Below are 18,627 nucleotides of genomic sequence, written 5' to 3'. Positions count from 1 at the left end.
CGCCCCGTTCTAAGCTTCGAACTTATGATTAGGCCGTCTCGATATCGAAAATCGTTGACGGAACACCATTGCGAGCGTAAACATTCGGCTTGTCAACTTTTTCACGACCCTTTCTTGGATATTGGGAGGAACGTAATGTTCGGTGCAAATTTTCTATTTTTCACAATTTTTGCATTCGCTCCGGTGGCTTTTGCTAGCCTGGAACAGGGAAAATTCGATTATGAATTCACAAAGGTGAGTGGATGTTTCCTACGTCTTTTGCCGAGTACAGTTAACGTGGACATTACTCATTCTTTCATTATGTGTCCAAGAAACGAGAAGCGAGTAATTATCCTGTAATTGTTAGTTCGGGGATTACTGGAATCCCAATTCGAACATTTCCATATGTTCAACCATCAACTATTCGTGGGACTAATCTCTTGTTTTGTGCTTGCAGACTGATGGCTCCTTCCTCATCGCGAAAACGATGTTTGCCGGCACCAAAATATTCGTGCAAAGTATGCCTGCCTGGGGATCAGACCTTTTGCAGAAAACTAATTCTTTTTCCGGTCTCTTTTGCAGTAACATGCGACTCCCCCAAAGATTCGAACACTGAAGTGCGTATTTCATGGCGGCTCAAACAGACTCGTTGTTTCCGAGATTTATTTGTAGTAAGGCGCGATTCAATCTGGACAAGTGGAAGTGAAATGTGTATATGAATTTGACCCATTCCAGGAAGACGATCATCAACAAAAACTTAGCAATGAAACGTACGAAATCAAGTCAGAGGAAACCTTGGAAAGGTGTGCGGGTAACAATATTGTCCTGCCTGAGTTCAAATTCGGCGAAAAGGACAAGGTGGAAGAGACGTCACCGAAAACAGAAGGGATCCCGGGGAAAAAGCCGCTTTCCACAAAAGTAGGAAAGGTGAGTATGCAGGAGCCATGCACGACGTAGAATATTGCTTCGCCACTTCCGGGCTGGAGTCATATTTTAAACTCTTCTCACGATAAGAGAAGTGATAAACGCTTTTATTATGTACAAGCTATGCCCTAGATACGTGCAGCAATCTATAGGAAACTCAGCATAGCAAACGCCGCACTGCTGTCTCCTTATCAGAAATCGATGTCATAACGAGTGGGCAGAGTACTCTGCGTTTAGTTTGTGCGGAATTTATCGCAGATCATAATTCGGCGATTTTTGTAGAACCTCGTTATCAGCTGCGAGCAAGTACGACAATCTGACACCTATTTATGCTTAGTCTCCCTGTAAGAAATGCGTTCTTTACATGAGCTTGCTATGGGGAACTGATCAGCAAAGAGTTTTATCGGAGAGTGCTTTTACGTACGATAACGGATATTTACTTGCAACTGTAGGAAGTAAAATCTCTATTAATAAGTGTGCAATTATAAGCCCTTATTTCGTTCAATCAGTATCCCCTTCATCAAGTTTGGTATTCGAACGATTGCAAGACACATAGTTTTATGGTACATTATGTTTATAACAAGCTGGTTATTGCCGTTTATTGCAACTCTTCATTTGATTCTCCATTTGCTTGCTATTTGACGCAGAGAAGACTTCTAGATTTTGTGAAAAAGTAAGGATAAAATGTGCTAAATGGGCGGAAATAACGGCAGTTCTATAAGCATTCTCTGAATAGAACACGATATTCCAAGATGGAAACTGTTAGTAATTATGCTTATTTCTTCAACTAGTGATTTCGGCAATATTCGAAGAACGCTGTCTGCCATACTACGTTGTTATTGTTAAGAAAAGTGGAATTTTGCCGCTTCAAGTGTAAAGTTTGATGACTGTTGTTAAAAAATGTTAGACTTTAAGCTAACTCAGAGTACTCATGCATTGATTTTAATGTAGTACTGTCGTTTTATGAGGTTTTAGTTGAGCGGTTATCCATCCATGGCTTCGTCCAGGGAAGACGCTGCTCACCTCCGTCCTATGGTCCATTTTTTTTTGGAAAAAGGTGGGTCGCTCAAAATGAGGGATTTCGGGAAAAGGAAAAAAATAGAGATAGTTTAGTTAATACATTTAAAGCTAACGTATGTTGAAAGCTTGCTGGCTTGAGTGTATTCAAATGAATTCGGAGCTGCCAGTGAACGTACTGTTCTGTTAGAAGTCTCTCATTTCTCAGTGCTATTGCTAGTGACTCTAGATGGCATTAGTATTGGCTTGAATTGCAAAGTACGTGAGTAAGGAGTCAAAATGTACGCACTTAACGTGAGACAGGATTCATTTTCGGAATCTGCCCAACTTAAAAATCCGAAAAAAATCAGGGTGGTGCGCCTAGATGAAATCTAGGCTTCAAAATATGTCCCATTCCGATATATGCTCAAATAAACTTACTAATAGTATATTACTAACTTTTAGAAATTTACTGAAAAATCACCTTTAAATTCATCCTAGGACTTCCGACCCGCATGGAGGACAATATTTCGTATATATGTGCTAAATTTCATGGAAATCTGGCCATCAACGCCAAAGTTATAACAGTTCAAACTTAACAATTTCGTGCGAATTAACTGCTTCCAAAACCACGCAAATAAGATGCTGACATCATAATTAACGGGAATAATTGACATTCGCGTGAAATATTAAAGTCGCATTTATGAAGAATCTACTTATCTGCAGCCCTTTTTAAGATTTTGTGTAAAACACTTATGTAAAATCTAATCTTCGAGAGATGTCCCATTCCGGCATCTGCTCAAAAAATTCACTAATAGTACATTACCAACTTTTAGAAATTGACTAAAAAACTCCCCTTAAGTTCATCCTAGGTGTACTAAATTCTGCACCGACATAGAGGACAGCCTCGTAGATACACATGCCAAGTTTCATGAAAATCCAACTATTAGTGGGAAAGTTATAGCAGTTCAAACTTATCAATTTCGTGCTAATTAACAGCATTCTAAGCCACACAAATAAGAAGTCATAATTAACGAGAATAATTGACATTCGAGTGAAATATTAAAATTCCTTTCAAGAAGAATCTAATTCTCCCTAGCCCTTTTTAAGGTTTTGTTTGTAAAACAAAACCTTGTTAAAATCGGTTTACTGTCTGTCTGTCTGTCCGTCTGTCTGTCTGTCTGTCTGTCTGTCTGTCTGTTTGTCTGTCTGTCTGTCCGTCACACGCATTTTTCTCAGAGACGGTTATAGCGATTGACATCAAATTTGGTGGAAAGGTGGGAACTGTGAACGCTCACGCATATAGTGAGTTACATCCTCTTACGAAGAATTTAAGGGGGGGTCCCCATACATGCAAAAGGGGGGTGTAAATTTTTTTTTCATCAAATATAGTCATGTGGGGTATCAAATTAAAGGTTAGTACTTTTCGAAGCCGGTATTAGTTTTGACTTTTGCTGAAAAGGTGGGGAGTGCGGGTGGTTGAAAGCGGTCATTTTTTTAACGAACCCATTCTCAGGAACTACCCAACCGAAAAATCTGGAAAAAATCAGGGGGCTGCCACTATATGGTGCCTAGGCTCCGAAATACCCTCCATATCGATACCTATTCAAATAAAGTTAATAATAGTATATTACTATAATTTTTAGTAATTGACAGGAAAACCCCCCTTAAGTTCACCCTAGAATCACAAAATTTTGCAGCAATGTAGGCTACAGTATAGATCATGATCCTGCCAAATTTGGTGAAAATCGCACTATTACTAACAAAGTTATACTAGGTCAAATCTGCGCTTCTCTGCAAATTCAAGACTATGAATGTCAATATCACTTGAAAGTGGCTATTTTCACATAATATATGCATATTTTACGTGCTACATTCTAATGGGACAAATGCACACCCAAATCTCTTTATAAAAGAAATACACAAAACCTTTCATACCTGAAGCGCCTAGCTTCCGGTTTCCCGACTTGTTTATATTTGATGTTGGTTAAATTGTTGGCATTTGCTAATAATATTAAACTCGGAGTGTGAAGCGTATGAGGTTGACCATTATCAACACAGGGCTTTCCATCAAATGATTTATTTAAATCGCTTTCTAGAAAATAGAGGGCAATGAAATTTTTAGCTATATTACACGGAGCTGTCGTGCACTCGTCGCTCCTCACATCTTTTTCTTTCTCATCAGCCTTCAGTTCAGAAGCGGGGTCGGCGCGTAGTGATCAGTTTCGTCATTTTATTTTATCAAATGCCTGATCAGGATGTAATCGCGAGACCTTCAGATCCCCATCCAGTGTATCATGCGACCATTGTTTTGGCCGGCTTTTTGGTTGTTTACCATTGACCTGGTTGTTGAATTCTCGTCAGCGTGAATTACGTGACCACACCATCGAAAACGCCTCTCTCGCAGTTTTTCCACGATCGGTGCAAACCCATATCGATCCCGGATATTCTCATTTCAGACGTGATCAAAACGTGTCACGCCACCGGTGCAATGCAACATCTTCGTCCCCATTACCGCAGGACGCCGTTCATTGTCCTTTATAGTCGGCCAACACTCAGAACTATAGAGAGCGGCAGATGGACGACATTGCAGTAAATTTTAGATTTGGGATGTGCACTGATACGTTGATCACAAAGAACACCAGTTGGGGAATGCCACTTCATCCAGGTTGCGTTAATGTGTTCTCCATTGGCAGACAGCATTGACTCGAGATATTTAAATTGCTGAGTTCTGGCAATGGCTGCCACCTGCCCCTCGAGATATTTAAATCGCTCAGTTCTGGCACTGGCAGTAACCTACTCAGAACTGAGCGATTTCAATATCTCGGGTCAATGCTATAAGCCAATGGAGAACTACGTTATGCTCCTCACATAGGGAAACACCACCAATGAGTGAAGTTACGGAGGTGCTAATAGAAAAGATGGCGATATCTGTATTGTTTTGAATTTCCATAATAAATTAGCAGAATTTTAGAAATTTCAATTGTTTCTAAAGTGTTTTTCCACAATTTGCCTAATAATATGTTTAATTAATCTTTCCGTCGTTTCTATAGTTTTTCTCCAATTCATTTTGTAGTTTTCATTGCTAGGAAAATACTGGAAAAAACTATTTTCGTGTAATTGCAATTCACAACCGAGACGACGGTATTCTCCAAGTGTTCTTTAAACCTTATTAGAATCGATTCACTCTGCCTGGCTGTCACACGCACCTGTGTGTTTGGCGGACATATGGGAACTATGAAATCCTACGCACACAGTGAGTCACATGAATTTACGTCGAGTTTTAAGGGTGGGTATATGAAGTCTGTCTGTCCATCTGACAGACAAAAGGTCTGTCACATCCGATTTGCACGGAAACAGAACCTATTATAATGAAGCTTGTTGAGAACATGTGGTCTGTGTGTCTCTTTACATGAAGCGAGTGGCATCATTTTGTGTTGGGATTAAGGGGGGTGATGATGATTTTCACAACCACCTGAAGAACGTTATCATTGATACAGCCACAAACATACTTGCCTCCAGACGCAAAAAAAGTCGGAATGGCTGGTTTGACGATGAATGTAAGCTAGCAACGGAACGGAGGAATGCCGGATATGGAGTAAGGCAGGCACGCGCAGAGACTTATCACGACCTCCATCGAGCGGAGAAGTGGCTTCGCAGACGGAAAAAGGAAGCCTGGGAGAACCAACAAGTCTGGGAACTAGAAAAGTACAGGAAGTAAGTGCACCAGGCGGGCAAGTTTTACCAACAAGCAGGATGAAGCTCTATACAACTCGACGCTCATCCTGCCGAGATAAAGAGCGAATCTGATTTCCGACAGAATGAGCATATTGGAGCGAGCGTATTTTGATGAACTGCTCCACCAAAATATCCGGCGATTTGGGGGTCCCGCCAACTGAAGACGACGGACAAATACTGCCACCACCAAGCATTGAAGAAACAGTTCGTGCAATCCATCGACTTAAAAACCATCTTTTCATCGTCTTTAAAGAGGCATATGACAGCATAGCTAGGATAAAACTGTACATGGCCATGACAGAATTCGGTATCCCAACGAAATTGATAAGAGTGACTAGGCTGACCCTGATCAATGTGCGGGGCCAGATAAAAGCAACAGGATCACTCTCGAGACTATTCAACATCAACACCGATCTAATACAAGGGATGCCCTATCATGCGTCCTCTTTAACCTGGCCCTGGAGAAGGCGCTTCGCAATGCTGATGTAAATGTGAGATGGGATGGTATCATCCTCTTCAAGTCCATCCAACTACTGGCCTACGCTGACGATATTGACATCAAGGGAAGAAAAACCTGAGATGTACAGTCTATCTTCATCCAGATCGAGCAGACGGCACGAGATTTTGGGGTTCACATTAATTGTGGTAACGCCAGCGCCAAAACCAAAACCGAAAGAACGAACAACATCGAATAGGAGACTACACTAATGATATTGGGCTAAACAGATCTCGTTCTCAGAACCTACACAACCGAAACTTCTGAGAAAAATCACAATCTGAGTATAATTATGCGGTGTTTCCAACGATTAATTATCTGAAATAATAAAAAACTTGTTTCTTTTTCGTTGGTGTAGATATTTATTCTTGCAGATACCGATATTTCGGGAACCACTTGTTCATTTCATTAGTGCTAACAAGTCCTCTTAAATGAAATTTAGTCCTAGTTTCGTCTCAATATGTACAGACATAAAGTTACCATATTTTAGAAATTTACCCGAAATCCCCTTGAGCACAAAATTTGGAAGTAGCTATAAAAGGTCAAGATTTCGCATTTCATGTAAGTTAATTGTTCTCTAACCCGTGCGTGACGTCATAACCACACAGTGAACTTATAGATATGAACGGCGGGTTCCATGGAGAAATTTTAGTTTTCCTTTCTTTTATTTTTTTTTGTATATTAGTATCAATTACTGAAGCCAGATATGCGATTGTATCTGTATGTGCTAATGAAGTTTGCGGGCAGAGTACAATAAGATAGACATGTGTGTATGTTAGCAGCAGCGATGTTTAATTTACGTACATGTGTATGCTTTTGAGGACGGGGTAAAGTCGAAATATGTTGAAATTCGTTAGATCGATTTATATGCATACTAATATATATATATGTTTGCATCGGCATGCGGTATGATATGGTAATGTTTGTTTAGTTAGGATGAACACAATATTTATGTCTTTGATACGTATGCGAATCTTGGGGTTGGGCGCAGGAAGTTGACTGTTATCTATTTAGTACTTTGATCATCAAATTATTTGCGTAATTGCCTCTTTAAAAAATATAAGGCATTCGAATTTTTATTGTGTTCACGCGGAACTGTCATGTGATGTCCCGAGTTATACACTGTTTATCTTATGTACCCAACACCGTTTTTCTCTTCTGTTACATTGAAGTGCTAAAATAGGAAGGGATACCTCCTCGCCCGAAGGGCTCATTGGTTTGAGTTAAGAGATGGTTGGTTAGCAAAAGTTTAAATAAAATTAAACGGGTTGTTTTCTTTTTCTTTAGCCCGTTTACAAGCGGGGCCGGCTCGCCGTGATCGGTTTCGCCATTTGGTTCTATCAAATGCCTAATCTGGATGCAATTGTGAGGCTTTCAAATTCCCATTCAGCGTATCAAGCCATCGTTGTTTTGGCCGGCCTTTTGGTCCCTTACCGTCGACTTCAATGTTAAGATCAATCTTGGCGGGTGAATTCTCTTTAGCGTGAATTACGTGACCATATCATCGAAGACGCCTCTCTCGTAATTTTTCCACGATCGGTGTAATTCCATACCGATCACGGATATCTTCATTCCGGATGTGATCATCGTCACTACTGCAACGCAATATCTTCGTCTCCATTACCGCAAGACGCTGTTCATTGTCTTTTATAGTCGGCCAACACTCGGAATCATAGAGAGCGACAGGACGGGCGATATTGTGGTAAATTTTAGCTTTGAGACGTTCGTTGATACGTCAATCACAAAAAACATCAGTTGAGGAACGTCACTTCATCCAGGTTGCGTTAATGTGTGAAGCAATTTCACAACGCAGTTCTCCATTGGCTGATAGCACTGACCCGAGATATTTAAATCGCTTAGTTCTGGGCAGGTCTGCCACTGACACTGAATTCAGTTTTATTGAACCCAGCGTACGAGTTCTTCTGGCACTAAGTGTTGTCGATGAGCATACCAGATGTGTTCGTGTGCCATACGGTCAAATGCTTTCTCCAGATCCAGAAATGCAATGTAAATAGGCCGACGCTTCTCACGGTGATTCGGCATGAGTAACCGCGCAGCGTGTATTGCGTCAGTAGTTGTGCAGTTCTTCAAATCTGGCTTGATTCACGGTTATTTCAATGATTTCGTGAATTCGGTGGTCAAGAATGCATCCAAAAGTCCATGGTATGGATCCGATCGGATGGTAATTTGAACATTCTGCTGGACTACTTTTCTTTTTCTCTATAGAAACTGTGGTACTTTCTTGCAGTCAGATGGTTTTCTACCTTCTTCATTAACCCGATTATAGAATTTACTGAGCCACAGTGTTGGGTCCCAGCTGTTCGCTTTCCAGAGCTCAGAACTGCTCCAAATGTCGGCAATGATTGTGAAAGTGGAGGATGGACAAATTCTTCAATTGAAGTATACTCGAAATATTCTCGCCATCTATCAGCTGCGGCTTGACGGTTGGTATATAGGGACCGATCTTGTCATTAATGCAACAGAAGTGTTTGATATCCTCTGTGCGGGCTATTGGCAAGTTGATACGAATCTCTCTCGCCACTTTCTGGCTCGTATCTTTAATTCGGTTCCACAATTCTTCCACATTCATAATGGTTGGTAATCGCGTAAGATCATTTGTTCTTTCTTCTCACGAAATCGCCACCATTTAATTTGGGGCGGGCTAGTGCGTTCCACATGTTTTTATCGGTGGCTTCATTCGCAGGGCGACAATCAACAGCCGATGTTGAGGTGCGATCGAGAAGGATGAGGGAACGCAATCAGTGACGGTGGTAAAATGTCGGGGTCTTATGAGAATACAGTCGATTTGCGTTTTACAATTCCCACTATAAAATATAGCAAGATGAGACAATTGTTTGATGAACCATGTATTCATAAGTATAAGGTCATGTATATTCGCCAAATCGGTTATACGCCAAATTGGTTGCGCGCTCCAAACCTCTTTATCCCATTTCACTTGTTACCTTTTCACCCACATTACACAGGTCGCCGCCAATGATGATATAGTCAGGCGCGTTGCAGCCCTTTGCATCGAGAAGTTGCCATGGTATCATGTCGACCTGTCTGATATAATGGTGAGCGGTCATCAAAGCTTTCGACGTTTTTAATGGCATCACGAAAACCTTCTGAGATCGCAATGCCAATACCGTATTGCGTGTATGGGCTAACAAAATAGAGAAGTTTATAGCCATTTTTACCGCGTTTACGTTCTAAGTCGCAAGGTTTTGCACCAGACCATCGGCTTTCTTGCGGAGCGCAGATATGAATGCCCCTTTTCCGAAGAGTTCTTGCGAGTTCCTCCGTCCTTGCTGCTAGGGTGCCAATATTTAGCGTGCAAACACGTATTTGTTGTGCTCGGACTAACTTACTTACGTTCTGATGCCGTCCATGTATCAAGAACTCTTGCCCATTTCTCGACAGAACCGGGGCCCGTCCTTCCGCGTCGACTGAGGTGGATGCCCTAACATATTTCCGAGGCTTGTTACTCGATCCGATCATGCTGTTTGTGACGACATTGTATGCATTTTCTTGGTCGACCTGTCGCGGGACTTATTGCTAAGAGAGATCAGATAGGCTTTAGCATAGTGGAATAACTTCAACTGTACTTTGTTTATCTCTTTCCCTGATCTCAGCATTTTATTTTTGTTTTACTGAGGATAGTACAAAGTACGTTGCCTCAAACCCTCTTCTTTTACCTGGGCGTGGGACGAGCATGCTATGTTAATAGCATCGCGGAGTTAAATAAAATAAAACTGGTTGAAAAGATTATTTCCTTTATTTGTTAAGAATTTGATGAAAAAGAAAAAGAAATACAGTAGTTCGGAGGTCAACTGGACTCCTCTTCAGTGTTTTCTCCTTTGAGAAACTATTTACTCATTTCTATTCAGAATTTATAAAAAATATTCGATACTACTAAAGCTGCTCATTAGAAAGTAACCGTAATACTGGGTTGTTCACAAGATATCGCGTGGTGTGTGACAATGTCATACCGCCCGCTTCCTGTGTGCCAAAGTCTTTAGGTTGTTGCACATGAAATTACACCATGTTTGTTGACGCGTTTTTTAATAATTTGTTGCGCATTTTTTGAAGTTTTGTACAGTACTTTGTTCCGTCTATTGCTTCGCCGGGCTTTAGGAAGGAATAATGAATAACACCAGCTGTAGGCCACGATTCTCCTTATTTTCGTTGGGTGAAGGCTTGGCTTTGGCATATGGCCTGGTGTATGACCGGCGTTAAGTTATTGAGCAGATCGCAGGCGATTATCATACAGGTGCCACTATTCATCACACGTCACAATTATGTGCAAAAATGAATTAATTTTGTTTTGTGCGACCTTCATCCTTATGCCACTCTATCAATTGACGTGGAACCCATTTGTCCACCTTTTTCACCTTTCCAATCTAAAATGAAACGAAAAACAATCGAATAATGAACACTTAATTTTTTTGCGATATTTCGAACTAATTGTCGGGGATCAGATTCAGCCAAAGCCTTTAATTGATCATTTTAAATGGCTGCTTCACGTCGTCCACGTGGTTCATTTTCAAGACTCATATCTCTTGATCGAAACTTTTCAAATCAACGCCATGTGGTTCGTTCATCAGTTCTTCTTTCTCCAAATACTCTATTAATATTCCTTGTTACCTTTCTTGCATTGTATCCAAATTAAAACACAAAAAAATACCCTTATTGGACTAAGATTCATTTCTTCTACAATTGCTTACGATACACCCTGAAAGGAACACGTAAACGATTCATGAATTATATAGAGAACCATTCCCGCTTTAATTTGATATATAGCATTTGTGATTTCGGATTATAATTCTGTGAATAAACCGAACACGGCCAACTCCCGGCCGTTTTATGTACATCAGCCTAATATTTTTCCATAACTTTCCTCAAACAAACTATTGATCTTTCTCTCGTTTCTGTTGATTTTCTCCAATTCATTGTGTGTTGAGAATTCTGACTACTCGGGGGGTCTCGGGTGATTGCAGTTCACAATCGAGGCGATGGCATTCTCCCAAGTATTATTATTCTGTTAAGGGAAAGTTGTACCGCGTCTTTGAAGAACTATTGTGCCCCTTTTACTGGTTATATTGTACCTATTGATCATAGTATCTCAAGCAGGTCTGTAACCGTTAGGAACTTTAGTATGTTCCCCACTTGCAGATGTTTCAGCTTTGCATCTGGTATTAAGTGTTCTCCCAGATGTCTCGACCTACTTTGCACAAGTGCCGGACACTGTCCCAGGACCTGTATAGAGGTTTCGTCCTCCTCCTCACAAAACTTGCAGGTAGTGTCCGTAGATATCCCTAGCTTCTCTTAGGTGATAGTTCAGCCGACAATGACCAGTGAGAATTCCCACTGTGATTCGGAGGTTCTTTTTGGTGAGGTTTAAGCAATTCTTTGTGCGCATGGGTTCGTATCCCCCAATAAGCACCCTGGACTGCTCCATCCCTGGTAGGCCCGTCCAATATAGTTCCCTCAACCGTTTCTCTTCATTTCTTAGATTCATAGCCATGAAACCGTTTCCGATTCCACAGAAGGGTTCTGGCCCGTGTAAAGGCGTCCCTGCTCCCTTCTTCGCTAGTTGGTCCGCTGCCTCGTTGCCTTCCAACCCAGTATGGCCTGGAACCCAAAGTATCCAGACCTTGTTGGACGAGCCTGTATTCAGTCTCTCAATTCATTCCCATACCAGTTTAGAGTTCACCTGGTTGGACCTAAGTGCCTTGATCGCTGCTTGGCTATCGGTGAGAATAGCTATGTTCTGCCCCCTGTAGTTCCTTTCCAAGTAGTTCCCAAGTATTCATCTTTTTCTGTTTATATCATGAATCCAACATTGTCTTTTTCTTCTGTTTCATTGAAGTGCTAAAACAAAAATGGTTATTTCTTCGTTTGAACTACTCATTCTTACTAAAAATTTATGAGAAATGATTGATACTAGTAAAGTTGCTCATTAAAAGCGATCAAAATACTAGATCGTTCAGAAGATGTCGCGAGATCGCCGGGACAAATCCCTTCCTGTGTACCAAAGACTTCAGCAGATGAGTTCCCCCGGCATTATATGTTGCCGCAATGCATGTCATATGAATTCATGTAGCATGCGATCAAAGATGATAAAACGATAATTTTACACACAACTGCAAATTGTGTATCGCCTCAGGGATTTTTCATAGTGCTTGTCGAACCCCGTTTGGTGACGATGAGGGTATGTGGATGTATTGTTTTAGGGTGGGGAGAGGTTCAGCCTCTGAGCATTAGACCGAGGCGGGTCATTCAGATTATATTGGTCAATGGTAGTTGGATGGCTTTGTCTGACGGATTATCCCAGATTTGTTTACGCGTCACAGTGACATTTGATGACTGATGCATCCATAGGCGGGGCACTCAGAAGGAACATTCAATAGTAATAGTACTGTTCTGAATATATGTCCAGCTGGTGAATTTTGGCAGAATGCCCACAATGCCTTTGCATTTTTTCTTGCTTTTCAGCAGGATAAACTGTTGAGTATATTTGATTAGTTTTGAGAGGAAAATTTTGTCCTACACTATTTAGGTTCTGTCTGCCTCGAGCACCTTTTAGCATCCAAGAATAAATGCTATTCATGCCAGGGGCTTAAAATTCTCAGAGAATAGTCCTGTCCAATTTAATCAGGTGCTTTGCCGGATGTTGTACTTTCAAGAGAATCTTTACTGCACTGATCCAACTCTGGAGTTTGTACAAGTATCATTCGTTTTTTTTAAGAGAGTTCAGCTTGGCCCACTTATCCCTTTAACACAACGTTTACACAACCTCTTTCTTTCGCTTTTCAGTTGCTCACAATATATTGTAAAAGTCTTATTTCGAATTCATACGAGTCCCTTATATTACCCCGGGTCAATTTTCTGAGAATTTCCAACCGATTCTATCGTCGAGAAAGTTTTTAGCCGGCACGTATGTGCGTTAATGCGCCCGGCCGCCGCGCAGGCCGTCTAGATGGTAAGCAAGAATTGCATCCGCATCTTCATCGATGGGAAACATTTTTTAACGCCGTTCACGACTAGAGTTGATGATGGTGCAGTCCGGCTTAACAGAATGTGTGTGATGTTTTCTCGAAGCGGCCGGACTATGGACTATTTAGGCGTGACTGGCAGGTCTGCCGGATTGCGTATGGCTTAACGGTGGTCTGGCGATGAGATTTGGTCTAGTACCCTCCAGTTTCTAATCAACTCTCATCTTTAAAGTATGAACTGCTAGGTCATACACTTCAGATCTCCTTGGTCCGTAGTCATGACGCCAGCTGATGAAATCAAATAGCTTCTTTCCTCTAGGATTGCATTTTCTGCTTTCTCAATAACATATTTATCGCATTGTAAACCTCAGAAGTTCAAAAGTGCTTAACTCTGTATACATTATCAGATTCTTTAGTTTGTGCATGGGCGGAGGACACAGAAAGTAAGGATACCCATATAGAGGCAATTATGCCGTTTTTCTATTCCAGGTCAGCAACCTACATATGTATATTGGAAGATGACCGTGGCTAGATCGTGGGAACAATATTGTCTTATTATGGTTTCTTCTGTACAGAATGTATACAGGAGATTGAAGAGATTCAATTCCCAACGCATTATTCGAAATCTTATAGCAGAGAAAAATTATTGTGCCTCTTCAAGCGCGACTGTAATTGCGGCAAAAAAATTATGCGCATAAAGTCTGGTATTAGTGCTATGTATGTGATTCAGTGCATTGGTGTACGCCCACGTGTTTGCGAGCACATGGCTGCGGACATGTGGCATTGCACCGCTGAAAACCATCTAAGCGCCATCGATATACCGACACATCAATACATTAACCACATGGGTTACGGGCCAGTTAGCTATTTCGTCCCTCCGGGCTCTTTGTCGCTGAATTTGTTGTTCCTGTCTACAGTATTTCTACTTCTAACAAATTTGTTATTAGGATACAGGCTGGTCTTATCGATCTTTCATCGTAGCAAATTCTAATCCCCTATACTGCTCTAATATTTTATTGACCCAAATGCATGATCCTTGTACCAGAAAGAATCACGGCAATCCTACAACTTTAAAAAAAAAATTACAATGGTGGGTCTATATGAAGTCTAGGTATATTGCCATATTTTAAAAATTCACTCAAAAAATTATTAATTATCATAGTTTGAAGGAAATCTAACTATTGTTAACAAAGTTAAATGGTTGCCCCTTACCCCTTGGTGGGATATAGCGCTTCAGCTCTTCTCACGATTTCCCGAAACGCCTCGTCCTCTATTGTTTTCTGCCAATTGTCCTTGGGGGGGAGTCACTTGTCGGCTATCTTGAGAGAGTAGATTCGATTGCATGGCATAGTCCGCAATGCAATTGTCGCCTCTCGTAATGTGTGACCATCCGTCTTTTTACCACATCTCATACGAGTGCCAAGCCTGTGCACCGATCAAGTTGTTCGTTTGAGATGGTGTCAGGCCATCGTACTCCGATGATACGACGCAGACTGGTATTGACTAATGCTTGGAGCTACTCCCATATAGCAACACAGAAAGAACACTTGCACAGTCTCAACTCGATCTTAGTGTTATGGCAACTGCATTTCCAGATGTTAGACAGGGCAGCGAAAGCAGATCTAGTGCTGTTAATGCGTCGGGCAACATCTACTTCGGTGCCGCCGTCGGTAGAAACCATACTTCCTAGATATTCAAATTGATCAACGCGTTCGATGCTCTGCCCATTAATGTAGATAGGGAGAGTGCAATGACCCGTCAGACTGAGAAACTTGGTTTTGTTGATGTTTATCTTCAGTTCAATTTTACTTGCCTTTTTTCCAAATTCAGAGTTATTTGGCCAAGATGCATGACTCGGTGTCATCAGAAGAGTCGAGGTATTTGAGGAATGATGTCATCGTCTATTGAATTCCGCCAAGGCCTCCGAACAGGGCAGCATATAGAACGTCACCGATAACAACAAGAAATAATATCATTGACAGGTTCCAACCCTGGCGGACTCCGCTTTGGCCCTTAAAATCCTCCGTGATGCTGCACGTGACATTTTGCGCCATCATATGTTCCTCTGATAATAGCTGTTAGTTTCTCCTGAATGCCCCTCCTACGTAGAACACTACAGATATACTCCCAGTTCACGCTATCGAAAGCTTTCTCGAAATTGATGAAGAGCAGGTGCAGTGTAGATCTAAATTTTGCGCACTGTTCCAAAATGATCCGTAGGGTTTTGATGTGGTCAATGCAGGAGGATCCGGAGTGGAAACCAGCCTGCACTCTTTCGATCAAGCTTTTAAGATGTTCTTCGTTGCGTTCCAGCATTATTTTATTTATTATCCTTGCGATGGCAAGGGGTACGCAGATACCCCTCCAATTGCCACGCTTCAAACGTGTGCCCTTTTTTGGAAAATCAACGATAATTTCCTTTTTCCACTCTCGGGTGAAATGAATTCTTTTCTGCTTGGAGGAAGAGACTGTATCCGCATGTTACGGTGACTAGCCATTTCTTCCACAAGAGGAGGAATCTCACCGAATGTATGGTTAAGAACCATAGTAATTTAGCAATAAACACAAAAATTTAACTTTATCTTTAAAAAACTTTTTCAATAAGATTTCTGAATTTGTATTCCAAATTGGATCTTTGCACCGATGTGATGTTTACGCCGCCGCGGTTGGAAACAGAAGAGACCGGCTTATTTCCATGCGGTCCTTACTGTCCCAACCAACGGCATTTTTCCACCGCTAATTCTCCACTCCCCTGGTGCGTTCCGAAAATGAGCGAGTGGAGAGTTCCGCGCCATCTACCCGTCCGCATCCGCAACACCTTGTAAGTCTTTTCATTTATTTTGTCGTCATCTATTCTAGCACACAGAATTTCCTGCGTTTGAATAGAATTTATCCATTCAACTAAAGCGGTATCAGCACTTACTAAATTGTAATTTATTATTAAGAAGTTCATTAAATTTTGCTTAGTTCCTTTGTATTACATTCTGTTTATTCATAATCATAGTGATTATCAAGTGTAATAGTGGTCTGACAGTGGGATTCCATGTGGCGTCGCCAAATCTCCAATAAATTCTCATATATCTGAAATGTAAATTGTTTGGCCAATTACTTCCACTTGTTTGGCACAAGAAACGGATCGCATCCTCATCCGTTGCTCCTTTTGCTTTCGGCCTTGATGGGGGTTCGGCCTATAGAGGTACAATCTTGTGATATTTTCAGATCCTACCGTATGAGATTTTCCAGGAATACGGTATGGAATGCTGATTTAAAAAAGATGAATTTTACGGAGCGCTCGAAGCAATTGAAAGGAAGATGTCCTAAAATTAAGAGCTTTTCTTGTAAATCCATTTTTATAAAGTAAAAGGTAAACGAGGTAAAATTTTGTAGCCTAGATATAGACGAAATTCACAATAACCGCTGTGTGGTTGTGGATAAAATCCTGTTCAATTGGTTGCGGAGGGTGGATTACTTAATTCGTATGGATATGGGTAATGCAATCCGTAAAGTGTATAAGAGCAATATGTATAAAAGAAAAAGATGGGGTAGGCCAGAACGCCAAAGAGCTTGTACGGATATCAAAATGTTGGATTTCGGGTTGAAACTGGGTTGTCTGGAGTTCCTTACTAAGGCGGGACTGAACCGGATAGCGGTTGTTGCGCCGTTGAGATAGGTAAATGAGCAACAGACACAATACGCACTTAGAGCACGTTGCTTGTTGATCAGGGTAGCTGTCAACGCAATCTCGAACGACAGAAACAAAAGACAACCTTTCTGCGATTCTACTTTTCACTATCTGCAATCAAAGGCGAATATTTTTGAAAATATAACATCGCCTTGTGATTCTTTCCGGCAAGCATCACTTTTCTATCTCGAAGTTCAGTAGCGAGGAGACCGCCGTTGTCGGTCATTGCCGCTCGATCTCTGCAAGACCACGACAAAGATAAACGGGCCCAGGAGACCCATTTTAGCGGCAACAAAGATACAGACAAAACTAAAATTCCGTATTTAGTGTAATCGAACGAAAAAATTTCATGTGATTTGCACTGAACAAACATCCAGTTTTTCCTGTTCACCCCCATTTTAGTATAAGATATCCGCACAGTCAGGCTGTGTTTCGGTCTACAATTTGTAATGAACTAGGATGCATTGGGATGGTGAAACGAATCTCAGGAGTGGCCGACTTAGAGGGAAGCGCTATCTCAAAAATCTAAAAAAAAAAAAGAAAGTTGACGAAATTGATCGTGAAGGTTTGCATGCGAATTCTGAAGTTCCATCGAAGTGTTCCGTTGACTGTGCTAGCCACACGCGGAAATTTGGGGGGGGGGGGGGGGGGGCGTTTCGAACACTTTGTTTCCTCACGTGTCACTCTACAAAAATTCACGTGTCATTGCCGGTGCATCGGAAAAAGACATAAACAAACTCGGGGATTCACGTGCACCTAACGATAGATCCACACGCGAGCTAAATTTGGAAGTAAAAACGGCTCAACTGCGCGCGTGGACTTGTAAATCTTCGGACCCGAGTGCCGCGATCGAAACCAAAGATCCACGACGGATCTCATCCTCGATTATTGATCCTTCTGCCTCAGATGTTCAGTGAGGTGCAGCCTCTGTGGCTCCCACTCATGCTTGACATCCTCAGACCATTATCTGGGAGGATGTCCCTAACATGGAAGCTTTGCGGGGTTAAGGAGGAGGAGAGAAGAAGAGAGTCCTCAAATCAAAGAAAATTATTTAGAATTCATGGCTATATATATTCCGTAAGGAAATTCATGATTCGAGATACAAGATAAAAGAAATAAAAATAAAAAAAACTACACATATTAAAAATAAATCCGGTGAAAAGAAAGAAAAATAAAAATATTTCTTAACAGAAATAAATAAATAAAAATAAAAAAAAAAAAGATGAAGAAATAATAAAACAAAAACAAAGAAACAAGCCATAAACAGCTCGAAGAACTGGAGGGGCCCAGGTCTGGATCGGCTGCAGAATTTCTGGTATAAGATATTTATCAGCGTACACAATCGGTTGGCACGCAGTATAAATGAGGTCATGATTCGGCAGGAGGAATTTCCACCCTTCCTTACTGCACCCCGCAGACACAAGACCGATTACTTGCTTATCAACCCTCTACAAATCCATAACTTCCATTATTAGTGGAAGGATCAATGCGCACCCCGAGACCAACAACATTCTGTCCGAGAAGCAGAAGGGCTGCCAAGTTGGTTCATTATCGATTCGGTAGTTGTAGGACAAGCAACTACAGGCCACAGAAATCTCTTTAGTTGCTATATCGATTATGCCAAGGCTTTTGATAGCGTTCCGCATACCTGGCTAATCGATATCCTACATTTGTATCACATTGACCCGAAACTAATAAAGTTTTTGGCGACAGTCATGGAAGGGTGGCATACAACCTCATCAGTGCGTACATCTGAGGGTGCTAATACCTCAGAGCCCATCTTCCAAGGGTTTTGTATGGCACTGAACCCCCTTTCA

General features: G+C 41.4%; 1 protein-coding gene across 1 annotated transcript in view; it reads left to right on the top strand.

Annotated features, from left to right (window-relative positions):
- The first annotated feature begins 45 nt into the window (after positions 1–45).
- Positions 46–18,627, top strand: part of LOC119649148 (transmembrane protein 87A) — a 39,808-nt gene continuing 21,226 nt past the window's right edge. Inside the window, exons 1-4 of the mRNA XM_038051162.1 lie at positions 46–234; positions 437–497; positions 562–650; positions 715–906. Coding sequence (XP_037907090.1) covers positions 136–234; positions 437–497; positions 562–650; positions 715–906 — 441 coding nt within the window. The 5' untranslated portion in view covers positions 46–135. The remainder of the gene's footprint in view (positions 235–436; positions 498–561; positions 651–714; positions 907–18,627) is intronic.

This window comes from Hermetia illucens, chromosome 1 (genome assembly GCF_905115235.1).
Source record: "Hermetia illucens chromosome 1, iHerIll2.2.curated.20191125, whole genome shotgun sequence".
In the NCBI taxonomy this organism is placed as follows: domain Eukaryota; kingdom Metazoa; phylum Arthropoda; class Insecta; order Diptera; family Stratiomyidae; genus Hermetia; species Hermetia illucens.
This window is presented reverse-complemented; position numbering and strand designations above follow the sequence as displayed.